Source organism: Nestor notabilis, unplaced genomic scaffold (genome assembly GCF_000696875.1).
Source record: "Nestor notabilis isolate BGI_N333 unplaced genomic scaffold, ASM69687v1 Scaffold13206, whole genome shotgun sequence".
Taxonomy (NCBI): domain Eukaryota; kingdom Metazoa; phylum Chordata; class Aves; order Psittaciformes; family Psittacidae; genus Nestor; species Nestor notabilis.
The window spans coordinates 2,330-18,097 of record NW_009931533.1 but is presented as its reverse complement, the minus strand read 5'-3'; the positions used below and the strand labels follow the sequence as shown (position 1 = coordinate 18,097).

General features: G+C 38.1%; 1 protein-coding gene across 1 annotated transcript; it reads left to right on the top strand.

Annotated features, from left to right (window-relative positions):
- Positions 1–1,400: 1,400 nt before the first annotated feature.
- TMEM237 (transmembrane protein 237) lies at positions 1,401–13,789 on the top strand. The gene is made up of 12 exons (XM_010015961.1): positions 1,401–1,418; positions 2,176–2,204; positions 3,672–3,736; positions 5,431–5,544; positions 5,924–6,038; positions 6,779–6,939; positions 7,566–7,689; positions 8,721–8,912; positions 9,887–9,960; positions 10,468–10,561; positions 11,758–11,879; positions 13,639–13,789. The coding sequence occupies exons 1-12, from the start codon at positions 1,401–1,403 to the stop codon at positions 13,704–13,706; spliced, it is 1,176 nt and encodes a 391-aa protein (XP_010014263.1). The 3' UTR covers positions 13,707–13,789.
- Positions 13,790–15,768: the final 1,979 nt, after the last annotated feature.

Genomic DNA, 15,768 nt, shown 5'->3' with positions numbered 1-15,768 from the left:
GGAGTAGCCGGCCCCAGGCGCCACGTTCCTGCTCATCCTGTGCTGGGGGTGCAAGCATTGCCTCATTGTTTTCATATTTTCATCTACGTATAGCTCTCGTAAGAAGATACTTACGCAAAGCTTTAAACCTATGAAGATAGGTGTTTTTAAACCTTAAGAGTTCGTGTACTAGTGCCCCCTCGGTACCACCTCCGAGATGCCGTGGGTGGCAGCTTTGCCCGCCGCGCTTGGGGGAATAAATACATGTGTTTGCTGCTGTTCCATCGAGCCGCCCTTAGGAGTGAAGGCGTTTTCTGCTCAGCATCCCTGAATTGACACCTGGGAGGCTGGGCAGATTGTTTTTTTGCTCCTGAGTCAGAGTTCCCAGGTGTATCCCACCGGCCTGGGGCCTGGCTTAGGCGCACAAACACGGGGGTTCACTGAGGCAGCAGCTCCCTGGTTTACGTGAGTCTCTTGGCTTCAGGCTATGGCTATGTTAACACTTAGCAGCTCTTCTGTCAGTGACAGAATGTCCCTGGAAACCTGTGCCCACGCTCACCCTTTCTATAGAGCTTGGAGTAAGTTCCTTCAGCCTCTGAGAAACTGGAAACCAATAGAGCAAAGCTGATACCTGTATGGCATAGCTGGGTACAGCCATAGAGATGCAACTCAGGAGTATTCATCTCTGCCTGCTTGCATGTGATTTAATTGGTTGCAAGGAGTAAACAATACAGAAATTATTTCACTTTTCAGTTGTTTTGTAGAAAGTAACAAAATAGGCACTACAGAACAGACATACTACTGGGAAGGCAGTGAATGCTGCTGTAAAAGGTTTTGGGGTTAGGGATTTTTCTGTTTGTTTTTAGATTTTATTTTTAAAAAATACTAGCTATCCTAAGCATTTAATAATTATTGCCACAGGAATGTAGGAAACAATAAAAGTAATAAGCTCTGACCTTTATCGATGCTTTCTCCCTTGTGGTGCACCAGTATGGTGTGGCCAGTCCCAAGCAGTTTGCTGAATGCTGCTCAGGGTGTATTCTTCTCTACCTGTATAAAACAGCACTTCTGTCAGTGCAGCATGGTCAAAATACAGCTGAAAGGTTTGAGGCCTAATCCTGCAAACCCTTCCTTGCATGAGGTGTCTCATTCATTTTGGACGAACAAACTTAAGTGGAACCTGTACCAGCACACAGAGTTACGGACTTTTTAGTGCAATTAATGTTTACTACTACAGAACAAACTGCTGTTTCAAATGGGTATAGTACTGGGCCCTAACCCATGGGCAGGAAGGTCACGTCCAGCTAATCCTGGCTGCTAGAAGCTTATTTTTAGTTCAGAATTAGCTGAGGTTCAGTGAGCAGCGTGAGGGAGTATAGACAGGTTCACAGTGCCTCTTTCAGAGAACAGCTTCAAATGGTATGGGAAAGAAACAAGTGGTAAGTTTGCAGATCTTTGAGTCTTTCCAGTCTGGTGGCCTTTATTATTTCTAATATCAAATTAATTTTTTGAGCTTGGTAATATTTATTCATGCATACTTTTTCAATACAATGATAGAATACAAAATCTGAAAGTAAACTGCGTTTTTCTAGATGAGAGAAGGTGCAAGAGCTCAGTTTCAGATTGTTAACAGGAGATACTTAGATTTTAATTGTATTTGACCTGGTAACAATTTTCAAAATTATATTAAATTAATGTTTTTATAATATTTTAAAGTATTTTTCATAAATAAGCTTATTTCCTTTTATTGTTTTTACTATTCTTCTGGATTTACAACTTAGTAGAAAATACTCAGCTCATGCTGTATACCATGCAAGTATCTTTGAATGCATAAATTATTGTAGTATTTTGGTGTTTAAATAGAATGACTAATAAGCTTTCCCAAGGAACGCAGTACCTTGCAAGAAAAGTAAAAATCATGCAAGTGAAATTGAAATGCAAGCTATGCCTCACACACAGCTGTTAGGTACGCGTCCCTAATGCAGTGCCAGTCAGAACTCCTGCAAAAGTGTGTTATTCCTGCTTCTTTTACAGATTACTTTTATGTAACACCTCCATCAGGAGTCTCTAGCTATTTAAGAAGCATACAAAGCAAAGCATACTTCATGCATTCTGACTGTATCTGGAAATAGCTGTTTTACCAGAGATGGTTTCACACTGACAGAAGTTGACTTTCGTGTCTCTCTTGTCTTTCAGTGCCCACCTCGTGCCCTCCCTCCAGTGCCAAGGTAAGACCAGTTCATTCTGTGGAATTGATCATAGCTCTGTACCACAGTGTTTATAAAAGCAGTGAGTTTAAGAGAAATATGTTCAACAAACACCTGAGTAGTCATAACGGCTTTAACAAGAATTGCTTTTCTTGCTAATTTGTTGTCCCAGAGCCCGTACAAGGAATACAAAACATTTAAAAGTTTTATAGAGGCCAAGAAATTTTACTGTATTACCTCAGTTTTAATACTCTGAGAGATAAAACCCTTTCAGAAGTTTCAGACAAGTAACTCCTTCAGTTTTATTAACCTCTACTTTAGCTTTATTGATGTTCTTTTTAATGTTTTCTTCACTCCCTTTTGTTCTGTTTCATGTCCTTTAGTTTCTTAGAATCACAAATGCTTCAGAACAGGAATTTCTGTAATTAGACTAGATATTTTTGAATAGGGGTATAATGTCTACTAGTTAGACATAGTATAGGGAAAAATTTGGTGGTTTTTTTTTTCGTGTGTGGAAGGCAAGACAATTATATAGCTTTTATGACATGGTACTTCAAAATTCCTTCAGAGTACCTAAAAGCAAATGTGACATTCATGATTCATGACATATAAAAATACTGTCTTTTTAGTAATGTATGTGCTCAAATGTGTCATAACTTTTGTTGGTTTGTTACATATCAGGCAGTAAGACAAGTTTTAATTAGCCAGGTGATTAAAGCTTTTAATCTGATCCACAGTTGCCAATCAAGAAATGGTGCATACTCATGGATGAAGTGTTGAGTCTTACGGTTGCTTTGTACCCTTAACCCTGTTGTACACAACTGCACATAAAGAGAAGGAATGGGGATAAGGAAATGAATTACAAAAGCAGCAGTGTGAATTTCACTGTTATGAATTGTAATTGATTGCAAATTAACTTTCTTCTCATCTTTGTTCCTTTTACACTGCTCTCCAACACCTTTTCTCCTTAAATGTGAAGTGGAAACCAAGGTGAGTTATCCTGGCATTAAAGAGAATTATAAACATTGGTAATTCCTTTTGGTGTCACTTCATCCTCTCTTTAAAGATAGAGCCTTACACCTTTCCCGATTGCAGGTTGGTTATTTAAACTGCATAGATACCTGCAGTTGCTAGAACTGTCTGTTGTTTTTCTTTGTTCTCTTTGCTGTTTCCATACTGAATGTTGTCACTGTGCTCTAACAAGAAGTTTATTCTTCAGAGCATTATTCAGGACGTTTTTCACTTAACACATGTACATGTGCGTGTTTAGCCACTGTTGCACATAAGACAGATTTCTTATCCTGCTTTCCTGCCATCTTCTGTGCTCTTCCTGTTTGCTTGAACTGAACTGTCTTTTTACCTGTAAAAGGTGAGGGATGTCTTCACTTGCAAAAAGGAACCCTTTTCTTAACTAGCAATAGAATAGCTGTTACAAAAAGGAAATTGAGGCTTTTACATGCTGTGGACTTACAATTCTATTTTATGTTCTGCAGATGAAATTCCACTCAGTCGTCCCAAAAAAAGGAAACCCAAAGGAAAGACTCCATTAGGTAAGGTCCTGTCAAGACTGAAAACTGGGTCAGACCTGTGCAGTAGCCAGGCTCCTGACAGATACATGGTTTTCAGTCTTGTGCTGCATTTTTGAGTAGTGTTCTCAACTAATTTATCATAATTTATTTTATATTGAACGACTGCAGTCTTTTTCCCCAAAGCAGTGTCATTTTAGAACCAGTCTGTCGCGCTGACGGAACTAAATTGTTCCATCCTCTGCTTTTTCTCTCTAGGTCCATTCCCACTACTGCTAATACAGCATGTCTTGATACTGAACTGAAAAAGTTTCTGTATTCCTGCTTTTTTTTCCTTTCTAAAGGAAATTATCCAGAGTTGTCCCAGTGCCTTTTGGGTCCTGTATCCTTGGATACTTCATTAAACGGTCATGTCCAGCTGTAAGCTGCTTGTTATGTTGAGTGTGTTAAGTGCTTGAATTTGTGAATGAACTAAGATAAAAGTCATTTAACAAATTGGCTCAATTTCAGTCCTTGGCCATGTAAATTCGCAAGTTAAGCATCTCATTATCGTTGAAAAGTTAAGAGCCTAAAAGATGACTGGTACTAGAGCTTTGTATTTTTACAAGAAGCAGATCTGCAGAACCAACATATTGTTTTAAGTAAGACTGCAAGCCGGATCTATTTTGATAAAGCAGAATGTGTTGATAGAATCTAGTGGGTTTCTGTAAATCACTTGACTTGGGTCCCTATGATCGTTTGCTGAGTAAATCTCCTTTATTTGCATAAAAGTGTGTACAGTTGAGGTGTACCTGTAAAGAACTTTAAACGCAACAAGTAGAGCTGTTGCTGGTAGGGCTTCCCAAGGAGCAATTTTGCTTACTGTTGTTTTCAGTGAGCTAAATGATGTTGCAAAGAATGCCTTGGCTTTGGCCATTACTTTGCTTGTTAGTTTTGCATTTTAGCTCAGCAAAGCATTAGGAAAGGTGGGAAAACATGCACTTGATGTGAAAACAGATAGATACAGTTGACATAAAAACTGAAATACCTGAGCTATAAAAAAAAACCAGATGTGATGTAAAATGGAGAAGTAACTTTGGCTTTCTACTAATGATCATGCAAACTGATGCCACTGCTGCTAGAATATTTGATGAATTCATGTTAACCTCTCACAGAAATGTAGTTCCTCCAAAGCATTATAGTTCCTCTCCAACTGGAGTAAACATCCTTCAGTGTTGTTTTTTTTCTGCTTCTCCTTTATTCTTGTGGTGTATGTTTAGCATTTTAATTTCCCTTTGATATGCCACTATTTTGCCTTAACATGTGTCTGTCTGAATTAGCTTGTAATATTTTTTAATTTTTCTTGTCCCTTGCATTCTGATCACTGCATGTAGAAGGGAAAAACATAGAGGTATAGTTCTTTCCTATGGTAGATTCCTTTCAATTGCTTGTCTGTTGTATGTCCAAACAGGAATTTGGCTATTTCTTGGATACTCAGATTTCCTCCTGGGCATGAAACTGTCAGGATGAAAGGAGGGTTGTCAGCTATCACCTTTGTGTATTCTTACTTATCACATTGGCTTCTCAACTGTTACATTTCCAAGCAAATGCATTTTCATCTCAGCTGTAAGCCAGGCAAATACAGACATTCTGCACAATGCAGCAAAAGACAGCTTTCTCTTGCCTGTTTCTTGGTGGCTCTGAATTAAGATTGCTGGTGCTTTTCATCTGGTTTTCAGATGGCATTGTCCAAGCAGCAGTTCGTCGACAGTCTGAAAGCAGTGAGCCCCTAACTCCTGAACCTCAGGATGTTCCTCCTCAGAGGAAACGCAAGAAGAAGAAAGTACCTATTGGTATGTGAAAGAATTGTAGATTGGAAAGAGCACTGAATAAACTTTGTTAACACAGAAATATGATTGGCCAGCTTGTATTTTGGCTTAAAACATTTCATGTGCTTTTGTGCTTATAAGAGCTGAAAGTAATCTCCGAGTGAACAGTAGCTTAGAGTTTCAGTTTCTGATTTCAGATTCCATAGGGTACAAAACCTCGTGAAAATAATGGCAATACAGTTTTGGAAGTGATAAAGTAGATCCTTTATATTATTCGAAGCTCAACAGATGATAACCTTTTTCCTACTGTTTTTATGTAATAAATATTTATGTATGGAAGTGAATGTATTTCCACTTTTATGAAAGCTGCGAAACTGTCATGTGGTTTATTTTAAATCTTCAGATTCTGAGACCTCTTTTACCCAGCAAAATGTTGCATCCCTATTTCAGAATGGAAATGGCATGGATGTCCCTGAGACTGAAGAAACAGTGGTCCGCAGACAGAGAAAAAGAACAAAGTGAGACAAAACCAGTATAGCTCATAAGTTGGAGTAATTGTGATAGCGAAAAGTGGCTGAGTAGCATTTTACATTGTCACGTTACAAAAATGTAAAATCTTGAAGCCCATGATACCACTCAGCCTGTGCAATAAGTAGCATGTGTGCAGTTCTTTGCAGGGTTAAGATCTTACTTTCTTTTTGTTTTATGAATACCTGTATGCATTAAAGGTCTGAATACATCTACATAAGCCTAATATTTCAGTCACCTACATGAAAAAATTAGAATGTGTAACTGCTTTCTTTCATTCTTAAGATCTTTTTCTTAATTTTATGAGAAACTTAATCACTTTTTCATCCTTATTATTTGCCTTTTTTCCAAGAACTATACCTTTAAATCATTTTAGTCACTTTTCTACCAAAACCATCAACTTTCTTGGCCTTGTACTTAGCTTGTAGTGGGTTTTTATTTTCTAATTATTAATCTCTTGGTGTGTATTTCTTCCCACCTTATTGTTTTGACATATGAAGCTATTGGAAAAGAGGAAAAAAACCCAACTTATAATCAAGGATTGGCTTTATGTGGTTAGTTAACTCCATGAGAAATTTAGTCCTTAACATTATAAATGGGGGTAATACTACACAGGTCAAAAGCCTAATCAGTTCTCAGAAGTCAAGTTAGCCATATTCGTAGGAGCCCTCAGGTTTTATGGTTTACTTCCTATTCTTTCTCTACCCCATTGTATGTTCTGTGATGTTAGGAAACCTCGGCCAGCTGAAATGCATTGTTCCAATGAGCTGGAAGTGGAGGAGGAAGACATCATTGAAGATGAGCACAGCAGGAGCCCTGATCAGCAGCCTGTGTTTGCTGCTCCCACTGGAGTTAGCCAGCCTGTGAGCAAAGTGTTTGTTGAAAAAAATCGTAAGTACATCTTGTGATTTAAGTAATATAAGGACAGTCGTGCAATTAAAGGAAGCATTACTGTATTTAAAACCCAACTACTGCAGTTTTGGGAAGTATTTTTAAGAAAGCTTTCCAGAACAAAAATTATTTGGAAATAAATATGCATGATAATTTTTCAACAGTGAATGCTGTGCTGGCATGTTTGATTGAATTTTTTAATTCCCTGGTGTGGGTGAAAAAGACTGATAATACTCAGCTGAGCTTATTTGACCTCATCCTGTCTTAGTACCTTGAGAAGAAAGTATAATTTATTGTATTGCAAAAAAGTCTTTCAGGTGGAAGTTTTTTGGTTGGATTTTTGTGGTTTGGATTTGGTTGGTTGATTGGGTTTTTTTATACCAGGGAACAGTGAGTAATTGCCCAAAGTGCTTTGCACATTCTTAAATAGCCTGACCCACCAGAATGCATCCCACCGACAGAAGCATCCTAGTGTGAATGTAAGCTGGTAAAGGGCAGGAAGTAAGGAGAAGAAACTTTGTAATGGAACTTCTGATGCTTATGGCTTTTTAACACTAATAACAATGTAGAAATCATGATGGAAGGTAACAGTACTCTCTATAAAACTAATTTCCTCATCCTTTCAGGGCGTTTTCAGGCAGCTGACCGTGCAGAATTGATTAAAACCACTGAAAATATCAATGTACTTATGGATGTGAAGGCTTCATGGACTACCAGAGATGTTGCCCTCTCAGTGCACCGAAGTTTCAGGTGAAGGACAAGTGTTTTGATGTAAATAAGCAGAAATCAGGGTTGTTGTTTTTGGTTTTTGGTTTTTTTTGTGGGGTTGGTTTGGGAGGGTTCTTTTCCTCCTTTTCTCCCTGAAAGTACCTTTTCTTTATCATTGTGGTGTATCTTTATTTCTTTTGGAATTCCTAATAGATGATGGTTTGGGATATAACAGGTATAGAGTTTCTCAGTCCTCTAGCTTTTGGTATTTGTTGTCAAGAGTATCTATTTCTAGTGTAGACATCACAGTGCAACTTAAAATGCAACTTAACAAAAATAATAACTTATGAAGTCATATTGCAAAGATTCAGACAAAATCTGAATAGCAAGAGATTGATCAGATAACAAAAATACTAGAGATCTGCAGAAAAGTGTTACAAAATGAGATTTGCCCGTCAGCTGTATGACCAGAATAGAAATACCTGAATTCAGATAGTTCTCAAAGAAAAATCCTAGTTGGTGAGAAAGAGGGAGGAATGAAAATGGACCTGGGCATAAGCTTGCACCCAATAGCCATTTTTGGGTTTTATTATTAATATGTGGTTGTGTTGTGATACAGAATGGGAAGATGACAGCCATTTTCTTCTCTGGTGTACTTTATCTGAAGCCTGCGCTTCATTCTCAGTTTTTTCTTTGCACAGAAAATCATAAAAAGACTATCCTGAGGACAAGTTTAAGAGCATTGTGTAAGTGTAAGGGGCAGCGGTCATGGGAAGCTACAGGCAGTGAGTGAAAGCAGTAGCAGTAATGAAGTGGTGACAGGATCAGGCAAAACATCTTGATTTTGTTTGTAAAGTGCTCAGGTTCTGGTAGTCTGTCAAGGGAGAAAGCAGAAGTGCGTTGGTTAGAATTTTTAGAACTAAATCAGAAAAAACAATCAGAAACAACATGTGAAAGGCTGGAATCCTGTCACAGCAGCAGGGTTGAACAGATGGATTCACAGGCCTTTTCTGTCTGTATTTCCTCACTAATTCAAGATGTTAAACTTTTCTAATGTTCTTTTCTCTATTCAGGGTGATCGGACTCTTTACCCATGGTTTCCTTGCTGGCTACGCTGTGTGGAACATTATTGTTATCTACATTTTGGCAGGAAATCAGCTTTCCACAGTTTCCAACCTGCTTGAGCAGTATAAGGCACTAGCATACCCAGCTCAAAGTTTGTTCTATTTGTTGCTGTCTATCAGTACAGTCTCAGCCTTTGACAGGTAAAATTTGTTTCTATTTGAAAGGGGTATGTAATTTGTATGCAGTATATTTTTTTCTACTTCCTGTGGCACATTGTGGTCTGTTGTTGATTTACTGTGATATACTTAAAGATTGATTTTACACATGGCTGGTTATACAGATAAAGTATGTACTTGTGCATTCAGACGTTTGTCACTCATTTCTGCCATTGCCTGCAGCCTTGCTTCATTGTGCTGGTGCTGTTTGCATGATCATGAACTGAATCAGATGGAAGAGCTGACCCATTTATTTTTTGCGGGGGAGAGAGGTGCAGAAAAACTAGTGTTCCTATTGGGTTAATTTTCATGTGAATCCATTCCCCAATTGGGTTTGCTGTATAAACAGTTTTCCTGCCGTAGCTGGGATTTCTGTGTTACAGCTTAAGAGTGGGAATGAACAGAAAAAGGAGCAACCATAAACAGTAGTTTTATAGATGCTTCTTTTAGTTACAGATAGTTTCCATCGCAGCATGATAAGCCAGGGGAGAAATTTGTGCTATGGATGAAACTATGACTTTTTTTGCCTGGAGTGGTGGCAGGGAGGAGGCCCAGGTTATTCATAGCTGCTCCTGGTGTAAGTGTGTGAGCAGTTGTATTAGCGTAACTCAGTCGGTGATGTGGATGTTGAAATGAACAGTAAGGATCAGAGAGGGGACAGACCTCTCCACATTCTCCCTGTTCCAGATAGGACTGCGGTGTGACAGCTACAGATCTCATGGAACATCCTCCTTGGTTTCAGTCTTTCTTGGATTTGGCATAAAGAGAACCATTGCCATGTGTGGGATACAGTTGTATATTAAGGCACTCTGTGACACGTGTTACACATCTGTAACACAGGCAGAAAAAGGTATCTTGCAAAAAGTAACCAACAAATAGTACAGTTAGAAGAACAATATTATTATCTTACCAGGCTGTGTTAATGACTGTTTTTTGTTTGTTTGTTTCTTTCTTACCAGGATTGATTTGGCAAAAGCATCAGTTGCACTGAGGGGCTTTCTTACCCTAGACCCAGCAGCAGTAGCCTCTTTCTGTAAGTATTTTGTAGCAGACAGGAAGTTGTCCAGAAAGGATGCTAAATGGAAAAATTCTACATATTGTTTTAGGGAAATCTTCCTGGTTTTTTTCTGCTTTAGAATAAGGGACTCGCTCAGTAGTTCAAAATAGCATTCAAAGGCTATGAACACTTTGCTACATACTTTTTAAAGCATTTGCAGTAGTAGCATTAGTGGAGCTATTTCTGAGATAGTTCTTTTCCCACCTCTGAATACAGAAGACAGACCTAGCGAAAAACAGAATCACAAGATGCCACCTTTGACATAGCTGATGGCTTGCAAAAGTGCAAAAACCAGATTTTGATGGGTTGGGGGAATGTTGACGAAGAGGGAATGAGTTAAAGGAGACTATTATTGGAGGCAGTGGAGTGAAAGGAAAGAAAATGTAGAGAGAATTGTCATGTCGAGTCAGCATTTTAGGGGGTTTTATCTGATTCTACTAATACTAATAATACTGATTCTACTACTAATTCCGTTTCTTCCAGTGTACTTTGCTGCCCTTATCTTATCCTTAAGCCAGCAGATGACATGTGACAGAATTAACCTCTATACACCACCTTCAGAAAATGGCAGCATCTGGTAGGAAATTTAAGCAATCACTTCTGTAAATTATAACATATCTCACTTAGGAACCTTAGTCAAACTTGTGGTCCAAAAAGGTTATTCAACATACATGAGAACGTATTAATGAACGATTTCATTACTAAACCTGCCTTTGCCTGAGCTTGTCCTGAATCGTTGATAATTTCACTTAAAAAAGAGGACTTAAGGATGGGTTCGATCCTGTTGGTTGCAAATCTATACCTCATACAAGAGCCTGATGGAATAATGCTGAAAATGTCATCTGGCAGGAACCCTAGCAATCTCTTTTGCTGAAGAAATAAGACCCTACTGAGGTAACCCTTTTGTGTTCAAGGCCAGGACATTCTGTAGAAAGTCAGTGCTTTTTGAAGGAGATAATCCAATCTGTCCCAAGAAACAAATGTCATTGTATTAAGAAAAAGTGGTATGTTTACCACAGGATACATGGCTTAGCAGACACAACTGGTATTAAATATGAAGCATTGTTTCATGCCAGGAGATCCCATCCAAAACTATTACTTTTGGAAGTAGATACTGAAGATTTGCTGGTTTGGGCAGTTAGAGGGGTTTGTTGGTTTTTTTTTTTTTTGTTGTTAAGGGCTTCTATAAATGTTTACTGAGTTATTAGCCTAGATTCCAGCAGAAAAAACACAACCTGCTGTTACAACTGTAAGAGAACTGTCAGCTAACTTAAATCATAACCTTTTTGAAGCCCTATCTCATCCACCCCACACACTTGTACACAAGTGCTTGTACCAGCTTCCAGACAGACTTTACTGACATGCTGTTCACTTGCCTTCATGCCTCATGAAGAAATGCTTAAAAATAAGGTTGACTGACAACACTGTGCAGTGTCTTTCACCACAGTAAAATTCCACCATGCATTTTGATTTTTATTTTCTGTCTCTTGGCCAAGGAAAGGAATTTGCTGTTGAAATCAATCTACAAGCAGGAGATTCTCTACGAGATGGGGTTTCTTAGCTGAGTCCTGTCTTTATCTCTACAAGTAGTAAAAGTATTCTGTTTTTCCTTTTTCCTTTTTTTTTTTTTCCCCCCCATGTAGTCTATGGTACAAGTAGTTCTGTTTTCATGTCTGGCTTAGCAAGCTTGTTTTTATGATACTCTATTGAAATTATTATTGTAACCTATGTACCAGCAAACCTTTGACTGATAGGCTGATGTGCTTTTCCTAGGACGGCAGGTACAGAGCAAGAAATTGTTCAGCCGTGGGTTGTGGTGAACCTGGTAGTGTCTATTCTAGTTGGGACAAGTTGGATCTTCTTGTCTTACCGACCAGAGCTAGACCACAGTGAAGGTAGGAAACCTTAATAGGCAAAATGTTGTTTGTTCAGGCTTCTGTCTGCTGTGCTCTCTGTTTGGTGTTCAAGACTAGTTTCTGAGAAATCTTGTGGCTGAGGTAAAACAAGCATCTCCTAGCAACTTTACAAAGCAAGCACTTCTTAGGATGCTGGTGTCTGTGTTTGGTTTTACGAAGAAAACCCAGTAATTTACAAAGGAAAGAAAAGCCTTGTTAAGTCCTGGCTGAAGCAACATGTATTTTGAAACATGAGAGAGCATGTCTCTTCTTCATTGAAGGGAAAAGTAATTTTTACTGTAATGGTATTTTGAATATTTAAAATAATTTATTCTTCTTGTGTTTTAGAAAATTCCCTAATGTTATTAATGTTTCTTTTGCAAATGCTGAATGTGTTTCGAGTTCAGTATTATTTTCAATAGAACACTGCAGTAGTTTTGGGAACTCCTGAGCATTTGTGCTTGCAGAACAGGACATCAAATGAAGACTACTTGTGTTGGTCCAGGCTGGAGGGGGCAAGCATGTTATCCCCTTTTCTTAGAAGAAGATTTACTAGAGACTAGGCCTTCTTTCTTTTGTTGTCCCAACTGTGGGACTGGTGTATCCTAAGTCAGCTTTCCTATCAAGTGCATGCAGCTTGTGACATGAAGGTATGCTGTACATAAGAATCACAAGTTTCAATTTACAAGTCAAACACTGTCATGAGCTGAAGCACAGATTTATATTTGGGAGTCTAAAGAAGGTCCAGCATCCTTCTTCACGTTACTTTAGAATTTTAATGTACAGATTTCTGTATTTCACCTGGCCCCAGTTATCTGCTTGTTTCTGTAACTCAATGAGTTAAAAAAAAAACAACAAGTAACAGCTAGGTGGCAGCCTTTACAATGTTTAATAGTAAAATGTATAGCAGATGCTTAAATTGTATTTAAAACCCTTTCTTTAAAAAATAAAGACTTACTCAAGGAAGCCAGTATTTAACTCAGGTTTGATATTTACGTGTGCCTACTAAGATTAGAAAACCCGCTTCAGAAATTTTGAGAGAAATTCTGTTAGGACATATCCCAGAGACTAGAGAAAGGAAACTGCAGGCTTTAGTCTACTAAGGATGAGTAGCAAAGAAACATGAGAATCTCCAACTTGAAGGGATATACCACATAGTTGCTTGTACAGATTGTGTAACTTTACCATGTCGATAAGTTGCTGGCAAACACAGCCTGATCTGTACACTGAATGTGCTGTTAGCAAGACAGAAAGTACACAAATGCTGAGGGTGCATTATAGATATGTAAGGGTTCTAGAGAACCCTTTTCTAGAGAAAACTCTAACCTAGCATCACAGAGCTCCACAAGGGCTACCTCATCAGCTACTTAGTGTGCCTAGTCAAATTCCTCTGCAGGACCTCTTCACTGCTGACTTTAGGCTGTCTCCTGTAGCTGAGCTGTGATGATGACAGCTAGTTGTGAGCAGCATCATTCATGATTCTCTCTATCCCAGGTTCTATGTTGCTAACTTACCCTGTGATACACAGAGAAGATAATCCATAAATGAATGAGTCTCTGAACAAAGATCTTCCTTCTTGAGTCTGATGCAGTCAAAACTTAGTAGACAGTGGTGGCCCTTTCTTGCTGAGTTGTTGATATTATGATTGGGATTAAAAGCAGGAGGCTTGGGGGAATGCCATAGCACTTTTCAGGAGTAATGAAATCATATTCAGGTGAAACTTTTAAAAGAAAACATAATTCTTTTCTTTCTCTTTTAGAACTGATGTTTCATGATGAAATCAAGGAATTTCCTCAGGGAGATAGCTTACCACGAGTCCAGCCATAATGCGGAACAAGCACCTGAAAATGTTGTAGCTGTGACTGATGGTTCAACATGTTGTGTATTATAGCCATGTATTATAACTTTCATAAAGAAGAAAAATGTATTTTTATATTGTATATTTGATTTTGGTCTTTTTATGTATGCTACAAGTTCCAAATGGGATTGAAAACTTTTATACTTTTGCTTTTTATTTTAGAAAGTAGATTATCTCTAGTGTGGAATGTCAAGGTGATTTTGTAAATACTGTTACCTATGTAGCCAAAGAAACTATATGGATGCAGAAGATCAGGTACTCAGTGCTTTTTTTGACTGCTGTACAGTCTTCAGGAGCCTGCTTTTGTTACTAACGCTGATAGCAGTTAGCTTACCTGTTTTGGTTAAATATTCTCTAGAGATTAAAACAAATTTTACAAAGAAAGTAATCTGAGGAAAATTATAGGAAAACAGTAAATATAAAACCCATAGAGTGAGTAAGCATAAGATAATCTGGGTTTGATTGTCATTAAAAGTATTTGCTAGAATAAGAGATTGGATCATCAGGGATTTTGTTTAATAATTCCTTAAAAGAGGACACTATTTTTCTTCATTTAGTTCTCTTGATGAAAGATCTTGATGATAAAAAGTTCTTTCAAATTGATGTAGATACAAGAAAGAGAAGTTTAAATGTTGCAACAGTTTGGTCAATTAATTAATACCTATATAACATCTTTTAATCAAGCAGGATGGTTTTGGGTTGCCAACAGGATATACATAATTTCTTGACAGTCAGGGCGCATGACTATTACAAAGCCATCGTTCACAGGGATAGTATTCTGGTTTTTCCTTCTCAGTAGTTTTATTCACTGCTCTTTCCAAAGAAATTTGGATTTTGCAAATGTTAAAAATGTTCCTACTTCTATGTATTTTGATGGAGATTGATTTTCCCTCAAAAGGATGTTAGTTCTCTGTTAGGATGGAATGAGAAACTTCTTCCTAAAATTGTAAGAAAATGCTTTCTAAAGCAAAACAAAAACTCTGTAGCAACCCACCTTCTATGTAGTGATGCAGTAGTAGTGCAGTTGGTGCTTTCTGATTATTATAGCCAACATCTTTTTTATGTGAAAGTGGCAAAATGAAAGTACTGCAGATGTCACTAAATACAGATGTACTGCAGGATGAAACAATCTCCTCAGTAGACAGACAAGAGCTAGTTTGAAACCATTTTCTCAAGAAAGTACTACCTAAAGCCCCAAAGCTATTTGTGTATGTTATTTAATACATACCGATTTTGCATTGTTGGGGGTTTTTTTTATGTGTATGTCTAAGTGTGGTTGTAAAGGGTGTGCAGTTGTCACAAAAAAGCGACAACGTTCCCTGGGGAATTGTTGTACTTTCTAGTAGTGAAGTTAGGAGTAGCCAGATAAAAGACTTGAAGGGGGATGTTAAAGCACCAGTAACTTTCTGTGCGGTTACCTGAGTTGCTTTAGAACAAGGTTGGAACATCAATAACTAGGGCAACTGTTGCCTTATTGAGTACTTGAATTCTGTTACACCCATACAGATATCTTAATTAAAAAATTCAGTGTTGATAATATTTTTTAAATGTTGTGGTAATCTTGAAAGCAGGGGGAAAAAGAAAGAGTTCTACTAGAATTAAAAGATATTTCACAGCTGTTGGCTGTGTTCTAGGCCATTCTCTTTGTTGTAGGAAGGAGCTGTTAACCCTTTTTGTAAGTTGTTATGGCTCTTGAGTATCTTTGGAAAACTGTAGAGCTAGATTGTTGCTGGCACTGCATTGTACATTAAAATGGAGAGGTTCAGGGTGTTGCACTGGAGGTTCCTGCCATGATTTGGCTGTAAGAGATGGGGGATGAGACACTACTTAGTGTTCCCATGAAGGTTGCCACAACACTTCCTCCAGATGTGGTGTGTTTGATTTGAATTGTCCTATAGCTTTTCTTTGCTGCTTGACATTTCTGTCATCTTGGCATGGTAAAAAGTCTAATTTTGCCCATAAGGTATGGAGCTTGGCAAAATTGTGCTAAGTTGTCACATCAGTACAGGAAAAACTTCAATAATATCATTG

Excerpts from the sequence above, each read along its gene's own strand:
- TMEM237 (XM_010015961.1), top strand. Across the intron at positions 2,205-3,671 it reads CGTGCCCTCCCTCCAGTGCC|TTCTGCAGATGAAATTCCAC; the intron begins AAGGTAAGACCA and ends TTCTATTTTATG. Across the intron at positions 8,913-9,886 it reads ACAGTCTCAGCCTTTGACAG|GATTGATTTGGCAAAAGCAT; the intron begins GTAAAATTTGTT and ends CTTTCTTACCAG.